This window comes from Elgaria multicarinata, chromosome 1 (assembly GCF_023053635.1).
Source record: "Elgaria multicarinata webbii isolate HBS135686 ecotype San Diego chromosome 1, rElgMul1.1.pri, whole genome shotgun sequence".
Taxonomy (NCBI): domain Eukaryota; kingdom Metazoa; phylum Chordata; class Lepidosauria; order Squamata; family Anguidae; genus Elgaria; species Elgaria multicarinata.
The window spans coordinates 115,568,547-115,590,630 of NC_086171.1; the positions used below are offsets into that span (position 1 = coordinate 115,568,547).

General features: G+C 39.0%; 1 protein-coding gene across 2 annotated transcripts in view; it reads left to right on the forward strand.

Moving 5' to 3' along the window:
* Positions 1-22,084, forward strand: part of NEK7 (NIMA related kinase 7) — a 67,256-nt gene that overhangs the window by 21,910 nt on the left and 23,262 nt on the right. For both annotated transcript variants that reach the window (XM_063135234.1, XM_063135227.1), the window contains exons 4-5: positions 4,492-4,554; positions 7,191-7,301. In XM_063135234.1, the coding sequence (XP_062991304.1) occupies positions 4,492-4,554; positions 7,191-7,301 (174 nt within the window). The remainder of the gene's footprint in view (positions 1-4,491; positions 4,555-7,190; positions 7,302-22,084) is intronic.

Consider the following 22,084-nt stretch of genomic DNA (forward strand, 5'->3'; position numbering starts at 1 on the left):
GTTAGTGTCTCAAAGTGGTAAAGAATTGTGGGCAAGTCACACAAGAGGTTGAAACTCTTAGAGGATGGAGAGTCCTTGCTGGTAAGCAACATTTGAACATGCCCATTGTGTTTTCCCAGAGGTAATCAGATCCTTGGAAGCTGACCGTGTGCCAAGTCTTGGGATTTTAATGCCAAGATGATCTAAGCAAGTGTGTGTGTTTTTCATTCTGGTTCTGAGACTTAAAGCAATTGCAGGCTGTAATGTTTCTCTTTGGCCAGGCATGTTCTAAACCCTAACTCATAAACTTTTGCTTCTGTGTTTTCCATCAATGCTAGTTTACCTTTCAGTATTTAGTCAAAAAACTAAATATATAGTGCTAGACCTTCCTCTCCCCACCCCCCACCCCCGTTCTATTAGTCAGTCATTATTTTTTTAGTCTTAACATTCCATTCGTGTGACTTATCTTGCTATCGTTCTGCTCTGCCGCTCAGTCTCTTTCCTGAATCATAACTTGCAGCCCAGAGGGTGTGTGCTTTCTATCATCCTAGCATTTGTAATGCATGGAGGTGAGAGAATTCTGAGGTGTGTTCCTGCTAAAGTTCTTTCCACTTTCTGTAGCCATTTGCCCTGGTTTAAAATGTATACCTAGTAATATCTTTTCCACAAGAGTTTTACAGAGCATCCTGATTCTTCATTTAAAATTGGTTGCCAAAACTGTATGTTTTTTCTCTCCTTCGACATATGTGTGTGTGTTCTCAAGATTAGTATTGAAAATGTTCGGACAAGCAAAAATGGGCACAGTTAGATGTTTCTTACACCTTTGCACCATACAGAGAGTACACTCTATGGATTTCAAAGAGAACGTTTGCAAATTATTCATTAGATGATACTTAACGCTAATCAAACTTAGTAAAAGCTGTAGGCAGCCAGAAGATAGGTGTCGGAGGTGTGGTTTCAGCGGAACAAATGTTTTTGGTCCTGTCTCCAAATAGTAAATTTTTGGGAGATGGTAAATGATGAAATTGCAAAAATTTAAGGCATTGAGGCTTCCTTAGACCCGTTGATATTTTTATTTGTATATATTAAGGATGTAGTCCCAGTTGACCATGTTGAAATGACTATTCACTTATTGATATGGCAATAAACTATAAGTTGAAGAGAATTAATCCTCTAACAATTGATGGTTGGTGTATGAGAATTTGGGATATGACTTCAATGATTAAATTAACTAATATGATTAGAGTCAGAGAAGGAAGATTAGCAAATATTTTTTTTATAGAGAAATGGAGTCTCTATTTTATATTGGTAAGAGAAAGTTCAGGATTCAGTATAACCTTATTTACTATTAGGAGAAATTTAATTGCTATGAATTTGATTATGTTTATAGGTCTTTATCGTTATTTGTTTTCATGAATTGATGTAATATGGAAATTAATAAACAAAAAACATTAAAAGAAAAGAAATATTCTGCTTTGATAAGACATCTTGCTCAGGAGACCTCATAAGGGTTTGGAGTGCAGTCATAATGGGAAAATGATTTGAAGGGCCTTTGTCCTTCCTGCCTCATGGCTAGATAGGAATTGAGTGACAGACATGAAGTGGGCTATTGGGTGTGGGAGGTTAGGCTATTCAGTGCTCTTGTTTTGTTCTTCTGAGATACTTTTTTTGTTTGTCTTTAACAAGATAGGGACATTTATTCTAAATTAAAAACTTCTTTTAAAGCAATGAAGTACACCCCTTTGAAGTTTTGAATCCCAACACAAATCTGATGACACACATGAAACTACACTGGCATTCCAGGCAGAAGAAACTGCTACTTTCTGTAGGAAGATAATGTTCTCCAAGAGCTGATTCCCAGGGTGAACATGTGGCCTTCCTGGGTCCTGACTGTTAACGTTTCACTTTAGACTTCAACTCACCAATGGGGAGCAGGAGTCACCACATCTCTCTCTATAAAATGCTTGGGTATGCAGGTATGTTTCCGTGAAGATGCCAGCATTGCTAAGCAACTGCGGCCCCTCCCCCCACTGTTACAGCTCAGCAACTCAAACGCAGGTGGGGAATGGTGGGGGGAGGGAGGGGTAACGGTTGGGACTCTTAAGACCCAGTGGCCAATCAGCGATCGAGCTGAGGCAGGCAAAACAAACAAACAAACCACCCTCCCACACACCGCCGCGTGCCCTCGTGCTCTTTTCCCGCCCTCTTCGCACTTGAGCTGCTCTCCAGCCTTCGCCTCAGCGAGCGAGCGAGTGCCCAGGTGGGCGGGGCGAATCGCCGTCTCCCACCCGCGTCGTTCCCTCGCTCGGGCTTCCCTCCATCGTCCGCTCACCGCATTCTGGCCTTCCTTACCACGTATCCCCCCCCACACACATAAAGACAACGGCACTTGGCCTCTGCCTGCCGCCGCCTTTCGAACGCACGCTGGGCTTGGGCACACACTTCTCGTGCCCTCGCTGCTTGCCGTTGGCTGGGAAGGTTGCAGGCAGACGGATGCTGAGGCGGAGGAGCTTGAGAGGGGGGGAAGAGGCGGCCCATCATCCGCCAATGTCCCTTCTGAGAAGGGAGCAGAAGGATGACGACGGTGGGGAAGTGGTGGCTTCTGCTCCCTGAGGGAAAGCCTTTGCCCAGTTGGCCTGAGGTGGTCGTATTCATTCTTATGTTTGTTTAGCCCATCCCTGTGGGAGGACAACACCTATAAGCACAGGTGCTTGCGTTTAGCTTTTTTCATCTTCCCTCCCAATCCCTTTTCCTTTTGTTGCCTGTCTGTTCTATTGGAAGTCTGAGGGCAGAGACTGTCCCATGGTTTAATTTTTGTAAGTTGCTCTTGGAGCCTTTTCGGGGGGAGGGGTTAAAAATGCTGAGGGGGGAGTTAATAAAAACCAAAAGTGCCACCAAAGCCTTCTGCCACCCCTTCCCTCTACCAATGGAGGCTGGTGGCTCCTATTTCATTGGGGCTGTGAATCAGTTTTGGGTTTCAGACATAACTCTAAAAGAGCTCTCTAAAGTGCTGAGGCCTAATTCTCCCACGGTGCAGTCATCTAGCGCATCACAGAGTGAGGGCTAATGTAAACTGACAGCCAGTGTGGTGTTGGGATTAGAGTGCTAAGCTAGGGTTGGAGAAAAGTCCACGTTCACATTCTCACCCATCCATGAAGTGCATAGGGTGACCTTGGGCTGCTTGCTGTCCCTCTGCCCAATCTACCTCATAAAGTTGTTGTTGGAGGGTGGGGGGAGACAATTACACATCTACAAACACACCTCATAGAGGCCCGTGTAATAGATGGACTAAACTTAAATACTATTCTTATACCGCACATACCTCTAATTCCATCTGTTACAAATATGCCTTTCAAATTCAAAAGAAGGCAATTTCCTATATGTTTAGCTTTTTCAATGACCATTAATAAGTCACAGGGACAGACTTTTGACAGAATCTGCCTATACCTTCCGAAACCTGTATTTAGTCACGGACAGCTATATGTTGCTCTCTCAAGAGTTCGATCATTGAGCTCATTAAGTGTTGTATCTGAGAACAACGAGATTGTAGATTGTGTTTACAAAGAAATATATGACTGAATAAAGAAATAAAATGCAATGATATTTAACGTCATATGTTACGCCAGGTACAGCTAGTAGATGTGAAGAGCCCTCTGCTGAGAGAGCCTTCATGCTAAGCCATGGTTAGGCTGCTAACCCTTTTGCAGTAAATGGTTAGTAAGCTTGTTTAAACCATGGTTATGTAACCATCAAGGTTAGGAATGGTTCATACGACACACTAAGTCATGGTTCATATAACATGTTGAGCCATAATGTTTAGTTCAAAATGCTTAAGCAATGTGGCTTAGCGTGTCGTCTGAACAGGGTCATAGTGTGTCTGCAACAATCTTGATTATCATCCGCATATCGAACACATTTAGAAAATGAATACCACGGTTCAATTTATGCCAGACACTTTTTCCGCAATGTAATATAGCTCCGACTCACTTATTCTAGAATTAAAATTCAAGGCATACTTTTTATATATTGCAAAGATTTTCATTTAAAGTATATAAAAACATCCCCTACGCTGGAGCCAAGTTTCTGTATCTGGGCATGCCTCTTGAGTGGAAGGAAGAGATCATAGAGCTCTGATCCTATGGGAAGCCTCTTCTAAGAATGTGTCCTACATGGGCAGTGGTTTAATTATCCATTCACATCTGCTATGGAGATGCTGTAGTATTATTAAACTCCATTCCTATAGGTTGATAGGAAAATGGCAATGCTGGAGTAGTAAATCAGGCAGAGGTGCAGCGGGGTGTGTGTGCTTTTCTGTGGACAGGTACTTTCGGCCCACAGGCCTTAATTGTTCAGTTTAATGCATCTCTCATGGGACGTAGTTTGGGAATTTGTCAGTTACGCATGGATTGGTTACTTTTAGGGCATTCTCAGTTTCCAGCAAACACTGAAGACCTATACCCTGCAAATTTATTTTCACTTAGTAACTTTTCCTCTCTTTCTTTTCTTAAAAAGATATTCGATTTAATGGATGCGAAGGCCCGTGCTGATTGCATCAAAGAAATAGATCTTCTTAAGGTAAATACTCATTTTGCTGAAGAAGTATGTGGATTAAGGTATAATGCAGCATTTTTGTGTTGATGATTATGACAATAAAAGAAGTAATGAAATTACCAGGGTTGAATAGCACAACTCTTGCATACTGTATTTCATAATGTACAGTGTTCTTTATTTTTTATTCATTTTGATGTTTATTACTCTCAGTTCTAAAAATTTGTGAGGCCTCTTCATTTTATTTATTTGTACTTGGGATAATATATTTGTATTTTCAATTCAGCCCAAACGAAAATTGTATATCCTAAAACTGATTTTTGTAGCAGAAGGCATTGTATTTCAAGCCTCAGTAGTTAGGTACGAGAAGACATAACTTCATGCATGTGTGTGTGTATATATATATATATTTCTTTCTTTATGCATGTACTTTTGCGATTGTTACCCACTGCATGGCTCCATACAGCCTTCAGGGAAAATGACATTTCATAATATAGTAAAAACAACAACGCTAAAACAAAAACTATTCTAGCTTTAGCCATATTAATTTTACTTAAAATAGCAGCGTAATACAGGTTCATCAAGCAGGTGGCTGGTCAATTTATGCTAAAAACAATTATGCCATAATCTCAAACACCTGCTGAAATTAAAAGCAAGTTAAAATAGACCTAGCTTCATGAATTTCTCAGGGGGCGATTCTGTAATGACCATACTATTAAAGGGTCTGCCCCTCGTCCCAGCCAAAGACTGGAGTTGGAAGTAGGTCTTAACTGCTGATCTTCTACTTAACAGATTGATAGTATGTATTATGATTTATTACATTTCTATATCACCCCATAGCTGAAGCTCTCTGGGTGGTTTACAAAATGACTTTTTAGTTCTGCCTTTTGGTCAGTGTCTGAGACTGCTGAGGTGTCCAAGAGTGCTTAGGAGATAAGGGGTTGTGTTACCCTAACTTAAGTCCTATTCATTTCAGTGAGTCTACTCCAAGTAGTACTAATGCTGGATGCAACCCAAGAAGCAGCATTGTGCACTTAAAGCAAAACTGGATGTCTTTGTTATTGTTTTTGGTGAAATTAAGTCAGTGCGTAAGAAGCATTTACATTGCTCAAGCTTTCTATACTCCAGGTGGATTTTATTAATGATTCATACTAACATTTTAGCACTTTTCACTTACACAAACTGCTGATTTCACTTGGTCACAAGTCTGCCAAAAGTCAATTGCTGAGTTTTTCCATACTTCTTGTCTGTCTTGCTTGAATTATTGGAGACCTTCAGCATAGAAAACATAAAATAATTTTTGAGATAGCACAAAACATTGCAAATATATCTATATTACATTTATCTAACTCATATTTGGGAATTTGCGCTGTCTTTTTTCATAGGCAATAGTTAATCCTGGCTTGGAAGAAGTGCTCTTTTGTTATCTGTTATACAAATCCACCAGTACCTAGAATAACGTTAACTATTACCTGTACCACTTAATAGGAAAGCTAAAGCCCTGGCATCCTGTGTGAGTGGAGAATAGAATGGAGAACCTCTTGAGGTTCTACTAGCATTGTATTCTGTTCTCCACTCACACATGCTTCATCCATCCATTCACACACACTCATCCGCATGCATGAGTGGGTGCATATGTATGCACCCCAGTTATTCTTTCTTATGCACCTCACATCTCCATCCTCTCACATGCACTCATTCTCTCTCACACGCACATGCTCTTCCCCTCCTTTCTCTCTCTCTCTTTTCCCCTGCCCCCGCCCCCACTTCCCCTGTCCCCTCATCATCTCTCTCTCTAAGTAGGCTTAGGGAAAAAAGCATCCGATAGCATGTATGGAAGCTTTTTTCTTCACGGAGAAGGTAAACCAGCTTCCCCCAGTTTCTACCAACCGCCCCCCACCCCCCGTGGTGCAATTAGGCTTAGAAAACAGTCCTATTCGATTTTCTAAGCCTAATTGCAGTGCTTGGGGCGGGGCCAGGGCCAAGAAGGGAAGGCTGTTGGCTGTATCTGGCACACGGGACCCAGGTCCCCAACCCTCATCTAAGATAATCAAAACAACTGTATTTAAAGGTTCACCTAATCTAATTGAACATATTAAATATTTATTAATTATATTTATTAATATGCAGCTACTGAAAATACAGGCCACAAGTTCAGGAGAAGAGCACATGCTGTACGTGCGGGAAGCCTCAAATTCAATCACAGGAATTTCATGTTCACTTGCAGCAGCAGGGCTTGAAGATAACAAACGCAACAACTGAAGAACTGATTTGAGATAATAATGATGGCCGTGCTGGGATGGACTGATCACTGAAAAAATTGATTTTTGGTTTAGCTCAACTCCCTCATCCTTGTTAAGTTTGATACTGGTTTTTAAATCAGGTTTTTCATTATCTGTTCTAAAAACCGGTGTTCATGTAAATAATATGAATGTGATATTATTCACATTCTTTTCTTGAAAAGGGGGTTTCTTCCCTTATGGGGATTTAGTCTTAAATGTGGAAGGATGCTTAATTCTCATCATCATCTTCAATAATAGATTCTTGAAGATATTTTTTGTGAACCACCCAGGGAGCTTTGGTTATTGGGCGGTATAAAAATGCAATCAATCAATCAATATGAAAAGTGAGCTATTGAGTGAAATATTTGTTTATTTTCCTAGCAATTGAATCATCCAAATGTAATTAAATACTATGCATCATTTATTGAGGACAACGAACTAAATATAGTGCTGGAATTGGCAGATGCTGGAGATCTTTCTAGAATGATCAAGGTACAATATCTTTCTTTATATGTTTTTATTTATTTAGAAAACAGCAAAGAATGTATTTCATTTTTTCTTTTGGTTCTCATTACTCAAGGTTTTACTTCAAAAGTGGATCCTAGGGTAACCGAAATTAGAAATTTTGGTTGCAATCTTACTCCTTGTTACAGATGTATAAATCCTGTCCAAACAATTGAGACTTGCGTATATGTAACTGGCTATCAAGGTGAAGTCCTTTATTTGCATCAGCCACAGGCCTTAGCATGAAATAAAATGTACAAAAAAATAAAAGCAAGATTGTACTTGACTAAAATTACCCAGGTTGCATTCTAAAAAATTACATTGAGTAAAAAATCCAAAATTAATACAAGTCTTTACACATAAAATAAGAATAAGTAAATAAAACAAATAAACTTCTGTTCAGTCAAAGGAGCTGTGAGAAATTAGGACTCTGATAAAATGGTGGATCTTATTTTGATAGCACCTGCTAAAATTTTTGCAGTTTTTGCTGTCACCTGCTTGTTTTGTTCTGCAAAAAGAAAAGGCACAGAAGCAATAACTTGGAATAGATAACAGCAGTGGAGTGATCACCTCTTTCCTTCCATCTCTGTAAAAAGTACAAAATAATAATACATGAGCTGCTGTTTCGATACTGCCATCTCCACATGGGCATATATGGTTTTCCAATGGGGTTCTTTTAAATCGGCCCTCAAGTACAGCAGATGAGAGTATATTCAGTCTTGCATAAGTAAAAGCTCGTCTGTATTTTAAAACAGTTAAGTTTTGCAAATAAGATGCCAATGTGTCAAAAAGACCAGATGGAAAGTAGATATACTACAGACAAAATTTTCTTATAGTGGCCAAACTGTTCTGTTGCTCAATATCATGTAGGTGCTGTCTAATTAAATATTTTGCTTTGCTCAACCCCAGAGTTAATAAATATTGTGGTGATAAACCAGAGAAGTAAAGTTTTAAAGTGGTGGTCTTCATCCAAACGCTCTAATGGGGGATCCTCCAGAATTGGCTATCAAATTTTGCACTTCATTTGTAAATGCAGTATAGAATTGCAAGAAAAGTTGGATGGAGAAAAGAGATCACCATTATATTCCAGATTTGGCATTATGCTACACTAATTTATTCTGTTGTATTTCCATTATAATTTCTCCCCTTCAAGAGAATTAGTTATTCATCTGTAAAAACTAGTTGGAATTACCTGGTTTGCACATAATGACATTCATGGATTGTCCAATTCATGGGTTGGATTGTCATTATAAGCAAACTGGGTACCCTCACTGCTTCCGCTTCATTTCCTGGTTATAAAACATTCATTGCAACGTCCAAACCCAGAACTCTGGGTTGTTGAGGCACAACCCAGAGTTTGAACCCATGACTTGTTGCTAGGTTAAAACTTTGGTTTTCTTGTGTCTTCCCCCCCAAACAACCCAGAGTGCGGGATTCAGACATTATAACAAACAACAGAGGAATGGGATATTCCTGGATTATTTGTTAAACATGAAACAAAGCAGAAACCCCGAGAAGTCATGAGGTTCATACTAACCATGGGATAATTATGTCATAATTAATACATACAATTAATAACAATGAGTAACCATGGTTACTCCTTACATGTGAATTGGGTCTATCCTTACTTTGAAGTTGTAAAAACACAATAATCAATCCTTGGGGCCTTGGAAGGCTTGAAGGATATAAGTTTTTCTGACAGTATGAATGATCCCACATGTAATAGCATGGGAAGGCTTGATACCAGTGTGTCTATTCACAGGTCAGACACTGGTATGCTTTAACTATTACCTGGCTGCATGTTTTGGCACCAAACTGGAAGAGCTAAGGTAGAAATGCAAGCCTTTGCAGGTTATTTGGAATAGTCATTCTACAATCCACCATTCTAAATGTGCTATCCACATTATCTGTGTGGAGTTTTCCCACTGAGTAAAGAAAAGTGTTGTGTGAACTGAGCCAGAGAGTTTGATTATTCTGCAGTGTCGGAGGCAGGTTCCATTTAAAGTGAATAAGCCCAAAATGAAACCCTCCTTATCCAGACTCTGAACTAACAATACATTAGCTACTTTTTATAGCTTCTAAGATAAGGAAGTGTTAGCAATTTAGTACTGTTTTTATTCACATCTCCAGGAGATTTTAAATTGAATGGGGAAAAGTATATTAGTAAAATATGAGACACAGAAGAATTAGCATTGGGGGATCATTACAGACTATACATGCATACTTGTACCTCCTACTGTAAACAATAATCCTTAATACAGTTCTCATATTTTTACATTAAATTGAAGTCAAATCTCTCTTTTTTAAAGCTGTGACTTAATTGGGTATCTAGGCAGCTTAGAATCTGCCATCCATTCAGATTTTGTCTCAGGATACAAGGTCATGCTTATCTTGTTCCATTGGTCCTTTTCATACTCAAGTGGATGAAGGACTTGGATAGTCTCAAGAGGTCTGATCACCCCCTTCCCCATCCCCACGCACCTATTTGGTTTTGTAGCAAAACAAACTCCAAACCAATTCTGCAAACTAACAACCCATATTTTCGCTGTAAGGTTTAGAGAAAGGAATGGGAACTACTTGGCAGTGCCAGAGTGAGCATGAATGGTTTGTGAACCTGACTGAGAACAAGAAGCTCAGCATCGTAGGCTGGGAAGGAAAGTACTGTAGCAAGACTAACTGATTGGCATTTTCCATTACTATTAATGGAGTCTTTCCAACAAATTCATAACTCAAGCACACTAAAAACTCTTACATTTGGCAATAATATAACATATTTGAAAGACTGTAAAGCTTTCAGGTCCTGTTCGATGAAATGTATGAAATTATATCTTGAAAAAAGTGTCTTTTTTCAAGATATAATATAAAAGTGTCTACTTTTGTGTCTTCCAATATGACACTGTTGTTTTACAGACTTATTGTTGTTTAATCACAATCTCAATACTGAATGGCAACTGAAAATTTTATCAGCCTTTTGAATATTTCATGTTATTGACAAATTCAGGAGTATTTAGTCAAAGACGTTTTTTAAAAAAATGCACACCAAAATGCTAAAATTACTTCATAGTAGTTTCCCCATCCTCTGCTTCTTACGTTGTACTCAACTAAATATGTTACTCCAACATCTGTGAATTTAAAATACTTTTATTTCATTGGATCATTATATGGAAATGCAAACTTTTTGATTTACATCTTGTCAGATTTTTTTTCTTCCACCATGAGGCCTTTGTTCTCCAAGCTAGCTTATTGTTGTTTTTAAGTGTCTCAGGTTTGTTGCATAGGAAAAAGTATATACTTTTTATTTCATCGTCACCCTGTGCAATCAAAATATTATTTTTGAGGCTTTTAGAAGTAATATATATATTGCTTTACAGCAAGGATTATTGGAAATTTATCTTTGTACTTTGAAGAATATTCCTTGCTAAGATGTCAGTTTTAAGCTAAGACATCTGCTATTGACAATGTCCTGTTAATATTTATAACCAAATTGTATATATTTTGCTTATGAATTAATAATTCTGTAGGTTTACATTTCCTACAACATAAAGGTTTTGTTTTCTCTTCTAAATATTCCAATTTGACATAACACTTATTAATATGAGGTCTCTCTCTTTCTGTCTGACAGATTTCATAATGGCCTATTGATGCCTTTATTTTACCTGGGGCTGTCAAATCGTTAACTTTTAGCCAATTTAACTGTCTTGCGTTTAACCATTTGAAATAAGTATTCTAGTATTTCAACTCCGCTGATACTTTTCAAGGATCTCTTTTGAAGTTATCTAATGAAGGTAGCAGTTCCTCTTGAATAGTTAAATACAGGTATATCCTTTATAAATTTGAAAACCATTTTATAGATGTTTCCAAATTCACAAGAGAACAAAAATCATTTACATTAATGCCATCAGCCCTCAGGTACGTTTTTCAGAGAGGCCAGCTCTGAGTATAATCAATTTTTTGTAAAACTCCACAATTTAAAGCTATAATTACTGGATTCATAAATTCATCTCCTGGTGATTAAAAAAAGCATCACGTGAATGCTTTTTTGGGATGATTTCATTTTCACAGTGCAATTTGGCTGTGTTAAAAATTTGGATATTTGTTACTCATCTCTTCTTGAGGGAAGTTTATGTTGTCCTCCTAACATAGGCATTGTGTTTAATGTAGTGAACTCAGATTGCTGTTTGAAGTTAATGACAGCCTATCAGGCTATGATTAAATATGTATAAGGTGTCACAATATATTCACGTTTTCATAGTTTTTGTAGTGGGATCAGAATGAGTTTATGTTAGGTGTATAAGGGGTGGGGGGGAAGGGAGGAAAGTGTAATGAATGCATTGCCAACAAGAGAATGGATGGGTATGTAACACAATAGAGAAAAGAGAACGCCTCAGAGTTTGTGGTGTTTGTCATATGAGCAGGGAAAAATAGTAATTAGGCTCTTGGAATCTAATAAGGATGTTAATGGGTTGCCTTCTCTTTTTCCCTAGAATGTTGGGTGAGTCTTCAGGATGGTGTTGTGCTGCTGAGTGCCTTGGCCTAATGAGCAAACAAAATAAATAATATGATTTGTAAAAGTTTAAATGGATGATTTACTACAGTGGCACTAACGTGTTGATGTGTGAATTAGCATATTCATGTAGGTCAATGGTTTGCAAACTTCCTACTCTCAGGGAACCTCCTTTACACTACTTTTACACTTCCTTATTATCACAATTGGTATTCCCTCTTTCTATAACTTTTTGTATACGAAGGAACTAGCAGGCACCGCAAATGAAGAAATAAAATGAAGGAATAAAATGTTTGTTCGAAAATACATTCTCAGCTCACTTGGGGTCTGTTGAGTATAAATAACCACCCCACAGGAAAGGAAAAAATAATCCTAGAATGTACCTAATTTTCAAACTGTGAACAGAAATTGTAAACAAACTCTCTGTTAGGGATGCCTGCCTGCCAGTATTGAGCTTTTCATTGAGTAACCCCCTCAGGTAGTTGAGGGCTGTCCCCTTCTCCCTGACCAGAGCACGTTGGTTGTCCAGTCACCCAGCAAGCCATAGAGTCTGACAGTGCTGTTGCTTAAAGCCAGGTCAATGTATGAAAAGACTGCTGCCATCCAGGATTTAATCCTGTTGGTAGTGTTGACCTGGTGGGCATCAGTGAGACCTAAGTGGATGGGCTGAGAGGGATTGGATTGTCTCAGTTCTCTTTGGTTCTCTGTTCAGAATCAGTCCAGACTCAATAATTGGAAATAAGGTGTCATTGTGGTCTATAGGGATTCCATCTCAGTCTGTCTCCAGATTTTCTGCCTGGTAAAACTCCAGTCTTGAGTGTTCGTACCTGATGTTGGGTGCTAGGAATTGGTTTGGGATTCTGTTAGTGTGCAGATCATCCTGTTCCCTAACACTCTCCCTCCCTGAGCTGGTGGAGGTGGGCTTGAATTTGGTTTTGAAGACTCTCAAAATAGTGCATCTGGGGGACTTTAGCATCTATGCTGAGGTTGCCGTGTCTGGGACAGGTCAAGATTTGCACAGTTAGTATGACAATCATGTTTCTTTCTCAGTTTGTCACTGACCCAACAAATGCAGCAGATTGAATTGCTGATTTCTCTGAAGATAGCGTTTTTCTGTTAAGACTGTTGTTATGGCCAGATCCATTCTGGTGAAACTAAGGCTTACAGTGGCAACATCACTTTGCAGGGTTTGTGGACCTGTTAAGATGGTTCACTGAGGGATCCTGGGAGATTCCACAGAACCCTTGGGGAATTTTTTATTGGCATAATAGGTGCTCCAGTTGACGCTCTGGTCTCATTATGGAATTTAGAAACAACCTGGACTGTGGACATGATCACTCTTAAGCAACTATTTTCACTGAATAGTTGTTTTATATACCATGTATTGGGGATGCTGAAGATGTTGGGATGACAACCAGATAGCAACTGAAGGAAAACTTGAACCAAGCATAATTTAGAGCTCATCTTAAAGCTTACATTTGTAGCAGTATCAATGGCAAAGAAGGAATATGTTCCCACCATCATTGCATCTGCACAGTGATGTCCAGCAGGGCTGTTTCAAGTGATTAAAGTATTCTTTCAGTTTAGTCCCTTGGGTTATCTTATAGAGATCTCAGAGGCTCACTGTGAATATTTGCACAGCACTTTGAGAGTGAAATCACAATAATAGGATGTAAAGTAAATAATTTGTTTCTATCTTTAGGACTAGGCGGCCTTCAATCCACAGGAAGCCTGATAGTGTTTGAGCCTGGAGGGAGATCCAAGGATGTGTTTGATAGCTGGTTCATATAAATGCATGTTAATGTCTAAATGACACTGTACTGGTATGAGAGGCTTGAATAACAACTTGAAAAGTGGTTCTGCTACAACTGTGTTGCTACCTTGTCAAGCTGAAGGTCCATTTTATTTATTTAAAAGATTTATATGCTGCCCTTTAATAATACCTCCAGATCAGTTTACAAAAACAAAATACATCAATCAATGCAAAATTAAATAGATTAACATAACAATATACTTAAAAACCATCTTTGCCTGGCATCAAAAAGAAAACATTGTTGGTGGTAGGGAAGCTTTTCTGAGGAGAGAATTCCATGAATGGGATGCCACAAGCAAAATGACCCTTCCCTGGTCACCACTCACCTAACCTCAGATGGTGGGAGCATCTGTAAGAGAATCTCCGAAGATGAGCTCAATACCTGGCCTGGTTGATATGGGAGCAAGCATTCCTTCTGGCATAACATAGGCCATGGAGCTTAAATAAACCACACATTAAAAGAACAAAATATCAGTGAAACCAAGTCTTATAGAGGAGTCTTCACACGTCTTAAGTAGAGTCTTCATGCCCCAATGAGTTTTGATATGATGTGAGGATCACCTTCTTGGGAAAGTCATGAAGATGATACAGGCTCTTGTGCGACTCCAAGTGCAACACTAAATACCGTCATACTTGGCATGATGCCGAGGCACTGCCTCTGGTAGCCTTGTCTTAAGTACCTGAGGGAAGAGCAGAAGTTGGTTGCAGCTGCTTGGTAAGGGAGGGGAAGAGCAAACACACACAGGTCTCCACCAATTCAACCCTTTCTCTGACATAGGGCATGGAGAATGTTGCAGTGTGTGTTCGTGCTGCACTGTACCAGTAATAGTGGAAGATTTGGGTCAGGTGGAAGTGGCCTTTGTTGTGGCTCTTACCGAAGCTGGTGAGTTTCCACTTTCCAGGAGGGGGTAGTGCTGGCACAAGGAGCTGCAGCATTGACTCTAACGTCGCTTGGAATTTTTGAAGTTAGCAGAGCACTGCAAGAAGAGCGCATGGTGCAGGTTATGTAAAAAAGGAGCTTTCAGTTGGGTTGTAAGCTGTAATGGTTGTACTAATAAGGTCCTACATAGCCTTGTAGAGTTGTGTGTCTAGATGAATGCTGAAAATGAAACTGCTTTTAGGACGGGTGTAGATGGCATTCTTCTTCCAAACACACACATTTCTTCATTCCTAGAGAGTCAGCTAATGCATTTCAGAGACAGAATGAAAGAAGTGCTCCTCTTTTCTGTGCTTCTTGGTAACATACAATGTTATTCTTAGTGTGTGTGGGGTTTTGTGTGTGTGTGTGTGTGTGTGTGTGTGTGAGAGAGAGAGAGAGAGAGAGAGAGAGAGATAGTACTTCTTGAAATATGGGGAGAGCCAAACAAACATGGGAGCAAAACCACATTTTTAAGAAGTTTTCCATTGTTGGATGTAGGGTTTTTTTGTTTATTTTTTTGTTTACTAAATTTTTTGAAATTCTCATTTTTATGAGACTTTCATATAAGCTAGAGTAAGACACTTGCTAATATTGAGAACTGAAAAATGCTTTTGATATGTACCATGTGCTGTTTATCCAAACACTAAGATATATGTTATCTATGCCATTATGTCACTTTTTTCTTCTGAGATTTTCTGTGTATTCGTTTTTAAAAGTTGTTGTTCCCAATCTTAAAAAAAATCAAATTCAAAAAAATCAACTGTACACCTGGCAACTTTAACACTGGATGTATTAATTATAGAACAAAGTCTCAAGTTTATATATTTTTTATTACGCATCTTCCTAAAGGAAATAATAATGCTTTGAACTGACTACATGTGTGTTTGCTGTTAAAATTTTGAAGTTACCTGTACTACCTATTTTGTGTCAATTTTTGTTTCTTTGACATTTTTATCCTTTTATTTTGGTAATATGTTTTTTTTTATTATTTAAGACCCAATCCTCAACTTTGTCATTTCATTCTGATGCAAATAGTCACCCAAAAGACGCACTGACAAGCCCCAATAATATCTGTGAACTTTGTTTTATGGAGGGGGAGGTAGGTTTGTAACCTGAGGGTGGGAGAGAGCTGGTAATTTTAAAGTTACTAACAATCAGCAACAACTGCACTTGGAATAATACTGTTTTGGTCATCACACCTCAAAAAAGATATTGTAGATCTGTAAAAGATTCAAAAAAAGGGTGACAAAAATGATTAATATCCACCCCATTTTCATAGGACAATTGTGAAAACAGGATGTTTTTCATTGCCTTTTGGGTGGGTTGGGTTGGCAGAATTCTTGAGAAATATTCATATGGGAGAAGGGCTTACCTTACATTTTAGGACAAAGTTTTTCTATTGGTTAAAAAATGCCCCCCTTAAAGCCTCACTGGATGTTCTTTGCAGCTAGCAAGACTCTTCTACAGCAGCTTCCTCTGTTCTTGACATATGCCAGAGCAAGAAGAGAAACTAGTGATGTTTCTTGAGTATGTGCAAAATAAATAAAATAAATAAATAAGATATTAAGCTGGTGGTGCCCCAAGTTGGGTTGGGACTGCAGTGCTTGGGAAGGAGAGAATTTACCTTTCTCACCCCAGCTGCTCCAAATTGGCTATCTCAGTGACACTCATGCAGCCTGATCTGCTCTTATAGCACAGAAGGGCATGATGTATTTGTCAACAACCCAATTATCTTGAGAAAACTTGGCAAATAACACAGGAAAGAACACTGACATACTTGGCAACTCTGCAAAGATACAGGGGTATCATGTATGCAGAGTGGGGCCTAACATGGACAAATAACAATTCACAAGTTATTCACAATGGCAGACAGGTGGAGTTGTAAACTGCCTGTTCTTACAAACATAAATCCACACCGTTTGTATTGCCTTGGCATGGGAAAACATCTTCAAGAAATACCATGCCTTGATATTTTATACTAATTCCCCACGGAAAAATAATTGCTCTCCTACAGATTAACATGATTGCTCAGATCAGCGTGTATTGTATTGTAATTACTCAAATATGTATTGATTAGTGACTGAATAATTAAATATAATTATATAATTCTGATTAAACTCTACATTAGCTCAAACAACAATAATTTAATGTTCTACAACAGGGATGTGGAGCTGCTGGCTGAATTCGGCCTACAGAGGCCTGAGGTGAGGCACCTCTCCAAAACTTGAATTTATTTTTTTAATGTAATTTAATTTCTAGTCTCAGATACTTTGGCTTGGATACAAAGGTGCCCTCTGCTTGTGGAAAGCATATTTGACTCACATAAGGGTTGTTTCTGAACAAGTGGGAGAGTGCTGCATGAGAAAAGTAACCCTAAATCCAGAAATGTTATACTGTTTACCCAAACTCTTTTAATAGCCCACTAGAGTTTATATGGTATAGCCTATTTCTTCTTTTGTTCACCATGTTTCTTATACTGGCACATTCTGGCTGCACTATAAGAAGTCTTCCACTAGCTTACGTAAGTTTATGAAACAGTTTCTCCTTGTTATGGTTCTTTAGATCAAAGTTTTTATATGAAGCTATATTGCATTAATTTCACTTCATAGTTTGCAGATTCAGTCAGTATGAGCATTGGATGATATTTTTAAAATTATATTATTTTTTTATAATACAATTAACCTGTTTATTAAAACAGAATAACTTTTCTTCCAACATTTCAGAATGATTTACATTAAATAAAAGCAGTTTAAAAAATAGAAATTAATCAAGACGGTATAAGGAATGAAAGGAAAGGAACCTCTCGTGCAAGCACTTGAGTCATTGCTGACTCCTAGACGGACGCCTGCTTTTGCTGACGTTTTCTTGGCACACTTTGTATTGGGGTGCTTTGCCATTGCCTTCCCCAGTTGTGGTTACCTTTCCCCCAGCTAGCTGGGTACTCATTTTACCGACCTCGGAAGGATGGAAGGCTGAGTCGACCTGAGCCGGCTGCCTGAGAACCAGCTTCCGCTGGGATTGAACTCAGGCTGTGGGGAGAGTTTTGGCTGCAGTAACTGTCGCTTACCACTCTGCGCCACACGAGGCTCTGGTTTTTAACTTAGCTGGTTTTTATATTGCTTTTTTAACTTTTAATGTACTGGGGTCATCCAGTAAAGCTAAATCAGTGGTCTTCAACCAGGGAGTGCGACCCAAAAGTGGATCGCGAGATCAGTCCAGATGGGTCACAGCAAAACTGTTGCCACCATGTTGGCCATGTGAGTCCCATGTTGCAGGTTGGGAGTCTGAGGTGGGTCTCGGGTTTGAAGCAATTACAGACCTCTAAGCTAAATTATGGGAGATTCAGGGAGGACAACAAGAAACACATCTTAACACAGTGCTTAGTTAAACTTGTGCTGTGCAGAATCCTGCCTGCTATTTTAGGAAGCTTTTTCTCTCCCTGTGAAAAAGGCATTGTTTTTTTCCTACCTCTTTCGCGGGGGTGGGTGGGAATTTTGGAGAATTTTCTCCTTGGAGAGGGGGTTAGGGTTTCCACGTACCTTTTCCCACATACCTTTTTAAGTGTAGCCAGTTGTTGAGGGGTCTTCTTTCTATTTTTTTATTTTTTATTTTAAAAAACACCGCTGGCACTGGGAGACGTCCTGTAGTTCTTCCTGAATGTCTATTGGAAATGATGTGACCTCGCCCTCTTCAATAGACATTCAGGGCGAACTCCTAGGCTCCTGCAAGTGCTGTTTTTTTAAAAAATAAATAGAAAGAAGACCCCTCAACAATTGCCTGCACTTAAAAGGGTATGTGGAAACCCTGTCCCCCATCCCCAAGGAGAAAATTCTGAGCTTTCCCAGCTTCTTTTAACAAAGTTTTCATTCCTCCTCCGAAATGCTGAAAATGGAAGAATTGAAATTTTCGGCATAGCACTAAGTTGAACTACAGAATTCACTTCCACCAGATGTAGTGATGGCCACCAATTTGGACAGCTCTAAAAGGGGATTAGACATTCATGGAGGTTATCAGTGGCTACTAGGAACAATGGTTGTATCAGGTTTGTTACGTTTCTGAATCCCGTTTTGTGGGGAACACAAGCAGATGGGTGCTATGCATTCCTATCCTACTTGTGGACTTTGTATAGGTATCTGGCCATTTTGGGAGCCATATGCTGCACTGAATAGGCCTTTAGTCTGTTCCAGAAGCATTGAATCCTAACAAGGAGCTTGCCACTTTGTCTAATGTCTGGTAGCCTTGAATGGCATATTTTGAGTTATTGTTACCACCTCTGAAGTTGACTGAGAATTCCTTCTTACCCCATCAGTTTTGTGAGCCAACTGTATTTTTTTTTTTTTGTACATACACCCATGTGGTACTGTGACAATGTTTCCTGGAAAAGTTGTATTTGCAAGCTCTTCGTATAATGTACTATGAAGAACATTTTGAGATGTGTAAAGAGTGGGATATCTTGGTTCAGCAAGCATTGTCTAGGGCAGTGGCCTTCAACTGGTGGATAGTGACCCAAAAGTGGGTCACGAGACCAGTCCAGATGGGTCGCGGCAAAGCTATTGCTGCCATGTTGGGCATGGTGAAAATTGTGGAAGTGGGTCCCATGTAGCAGGTTGGGAATCCAAGATGGGTCTTAGGTCTGGACCAGTTGAAGACCATTGGTCTATGGTCTAAGGGGGGTGGGTTTTTTTATTTGTAGAGGAAGTTTGTATAAAAGTACATTGTTAAAATCTTTTCAGAATTCCTTTTAAAAACAAAGAAATGTGCTTTTATATGTGTATACTTGAAGTTGTGTATTTGTTTTTAAATGAAAAGAAACCTGGTCTCTATCTTCTTGTTGACATCAAACAATCCTCTGATATGCAAATCCCAGCTATGGGGAGAACAGATACATAGAATTTGTTTGGATTCAATCCAGGTCTGAGTGAAGATAGCATTTAAGGAAGTGACATTCAAATATTGCCTCATTTGAGGTTTTGAAAATACTGTGAAAAAATCATCTAAAAGGGTGTGTGTGTGTGTGTGTGTGTGTATATATATATAATATTTTATTCTGTTTGTGTCTTGTATGTGTTTCTTAGGGCCGGTGCAGATGTAACATTGCTCTTTCTTTAACTGGAGCAGGTTACAGGATTGCCCCCTTCCTCCCGTCTACTTGGATGGAAATCCTCCTCCACCTTACATTTAATTGCAGTTAAATATAATATTACATTGGTACAGTTAAGGAATTAGCATAAACCAGCCTTGGTATAGATTCTTTTTTCTTTTGCAATTGAAGTTGCCCTTGTTATACTCCTTGGGTTTGGAAACCCTCGCTAATCTATTGCAGCTTACTCAGAGATGTACCTTCTACCCACACCTGTATTAAACCTCAATTCCCCATTACATTTGGACTGGTAAACTGTGGTTTAATTTTATACTTCAGCCAGGATATGAAACTAAACAGGGAGGAGGGAATGTGCAGACACGATGCTTGTTTGCTGTCTATCAAACCATTGTTTATTAGACTGAAATAGTTGCATCTGAATCAGGCCTACAAATAAAAAAGAATTACAAGTTTTTACTATCAGCAACTTAGCCTCAACACTTTTCTAAGTAATGAATTCATGACTTCATCGTTTTAAATGAATAATGATTTTATAGGTTCTTGACTTTTACATCAATCCTTACATGGGGATTAAGAGCAGATTCAAATATTCAGGAAACTTGTGTGGTGATGAAAGGATGTGTTTGAATTATTTATTTATTTCATTCCTATACCGCCCCATAACTGAAGCTCTCTGGGCGATTTACAGCAATTCTGCAAGTGGCAAGGTAGTGCATCATTGCTAGGCTAAAACTCTACCTCCCGATTAGCTGGCAGGATTTGGTGTAGAGAATTTAATTCTAAAATGATGTGTTCCAGCAGGATAGTACCGTGTGCTTGTCCAGAACGTTTCAATTTACTTTGCTCATAGTTCCATGGAAATCAATGTTGCATCTAAATAAATGTGTTCAGAATTGGAGAATCATGCTGTAACCTCTGCAGAGTCAGCTGTTTAGTCAGTGTGCATTTAACTATATTGAACAAAAACATCAGTAGGTTGACAGGCAGGTTTGTGTTACTTTAAGGGCGTAGCTTGCCAATGCAGTTTGCGACACAATTGTTTCAAATATTGGCCGACACACTTAATTCACAGCTGATAATTTCCTTTTAAAGCCGTTTTCTTTATCCCACTTAACCTTATCCTGCCAAAAAGAGGAAGGTATCATATAAAAATGATACATGAGTGGCAGACTTATAGGCAGCAGTTTTCTTCTCAGATTGAATATCTGTGACAGCAACCTTACACCTGCCAAGCTTGCAGATTTTTAGAGCTGGCAGCGCTATTTGTTCTTAGCCGAGTATAAAAGAGAACTTGCAGTTGTTTTGCTATCCTACTATTACAGTTTGTGAAAGATCTCTCTCTCTGTATATATGTGTGTGTGTGTATATATATACACACACACACACACACACACACATGTTTCTGTCCAAGGTAGGTGCAATTTAATTGTGTTACTTATTTAGTGAGAGTTAATGGGCAACTTCAGACAACACGCTAAACCATGGTTAGGCCACTAACCCTTTTGCAGTGTGTTTAAATTGTGGTTATGTAGCCACCATGGTTAGGAATGTTTTGCACAACATGCTAAGTCATGGTTCACCCGACACGCTAAGCCATAATGTTTAGCTCAAAATGCTTAACCACTCTGGCTTAGCATGTTATCTGAACAGGGTCAGTGTGGTGTATTTTATATAGAAAGTCTCATTTTGATGAGTCATTCTCTCTAACACTAAGCTGTTGTGAGGATAAAATATTGGAGGGAAACAATATCTGGCTTGTGGAAGAAGGGCAAGTCACAAAAGTAAAACGAGTGAGTGGCAGTTTGTGTGCCAATTTAATAGTACTGAAATGGGAGCATTGGAATGTATTCTGATTAGCTGGTTTGGACATCATGATAAAACATGGTTGTAAAGCTAGCTTGTTTCAACAAATCACAGTTAAGATTAACCACAGTTTAGGGTTCAGGCATAATGCTCATCTGTTTGTTAAAATAGAAGCAGAAATTTCCATTCTCTACCTTGTGGCTGTACCAGAGGAAGGAGAAGTGTGAGGCAGAGAGTACAAGCTCGAGGTTCACTGAAGCTCAGTCTTCTCATGATAAACCATGGTTTATCATGATGCCCAAACTGCCCAGTGTAAACCTACATTCTATTAGGGACAGTGGGGACAGCTACTATCACCAGAAACTCTACCTCCCAATCCTGAAACTGTAGGTTCAATTTAAATTATGAGTAAGTTCCCAGTCAGATGCCTTTCCCTTGGGTTCAAGCCGGGATCCTTCAGATCCAGTTCATATAAGGAAAAAAAAATATCCTGAGGGGATTTTCTCTTCAGTCAAATATTGCCCTGCCCCATTCATGGTGTTAATAACTTTTGGTTTGACATGCTGACAGGCTTCATAATTTTAAATAAGTTACTCTTTTGCAATTTTACTCTGTTCACAAATCTAATTTG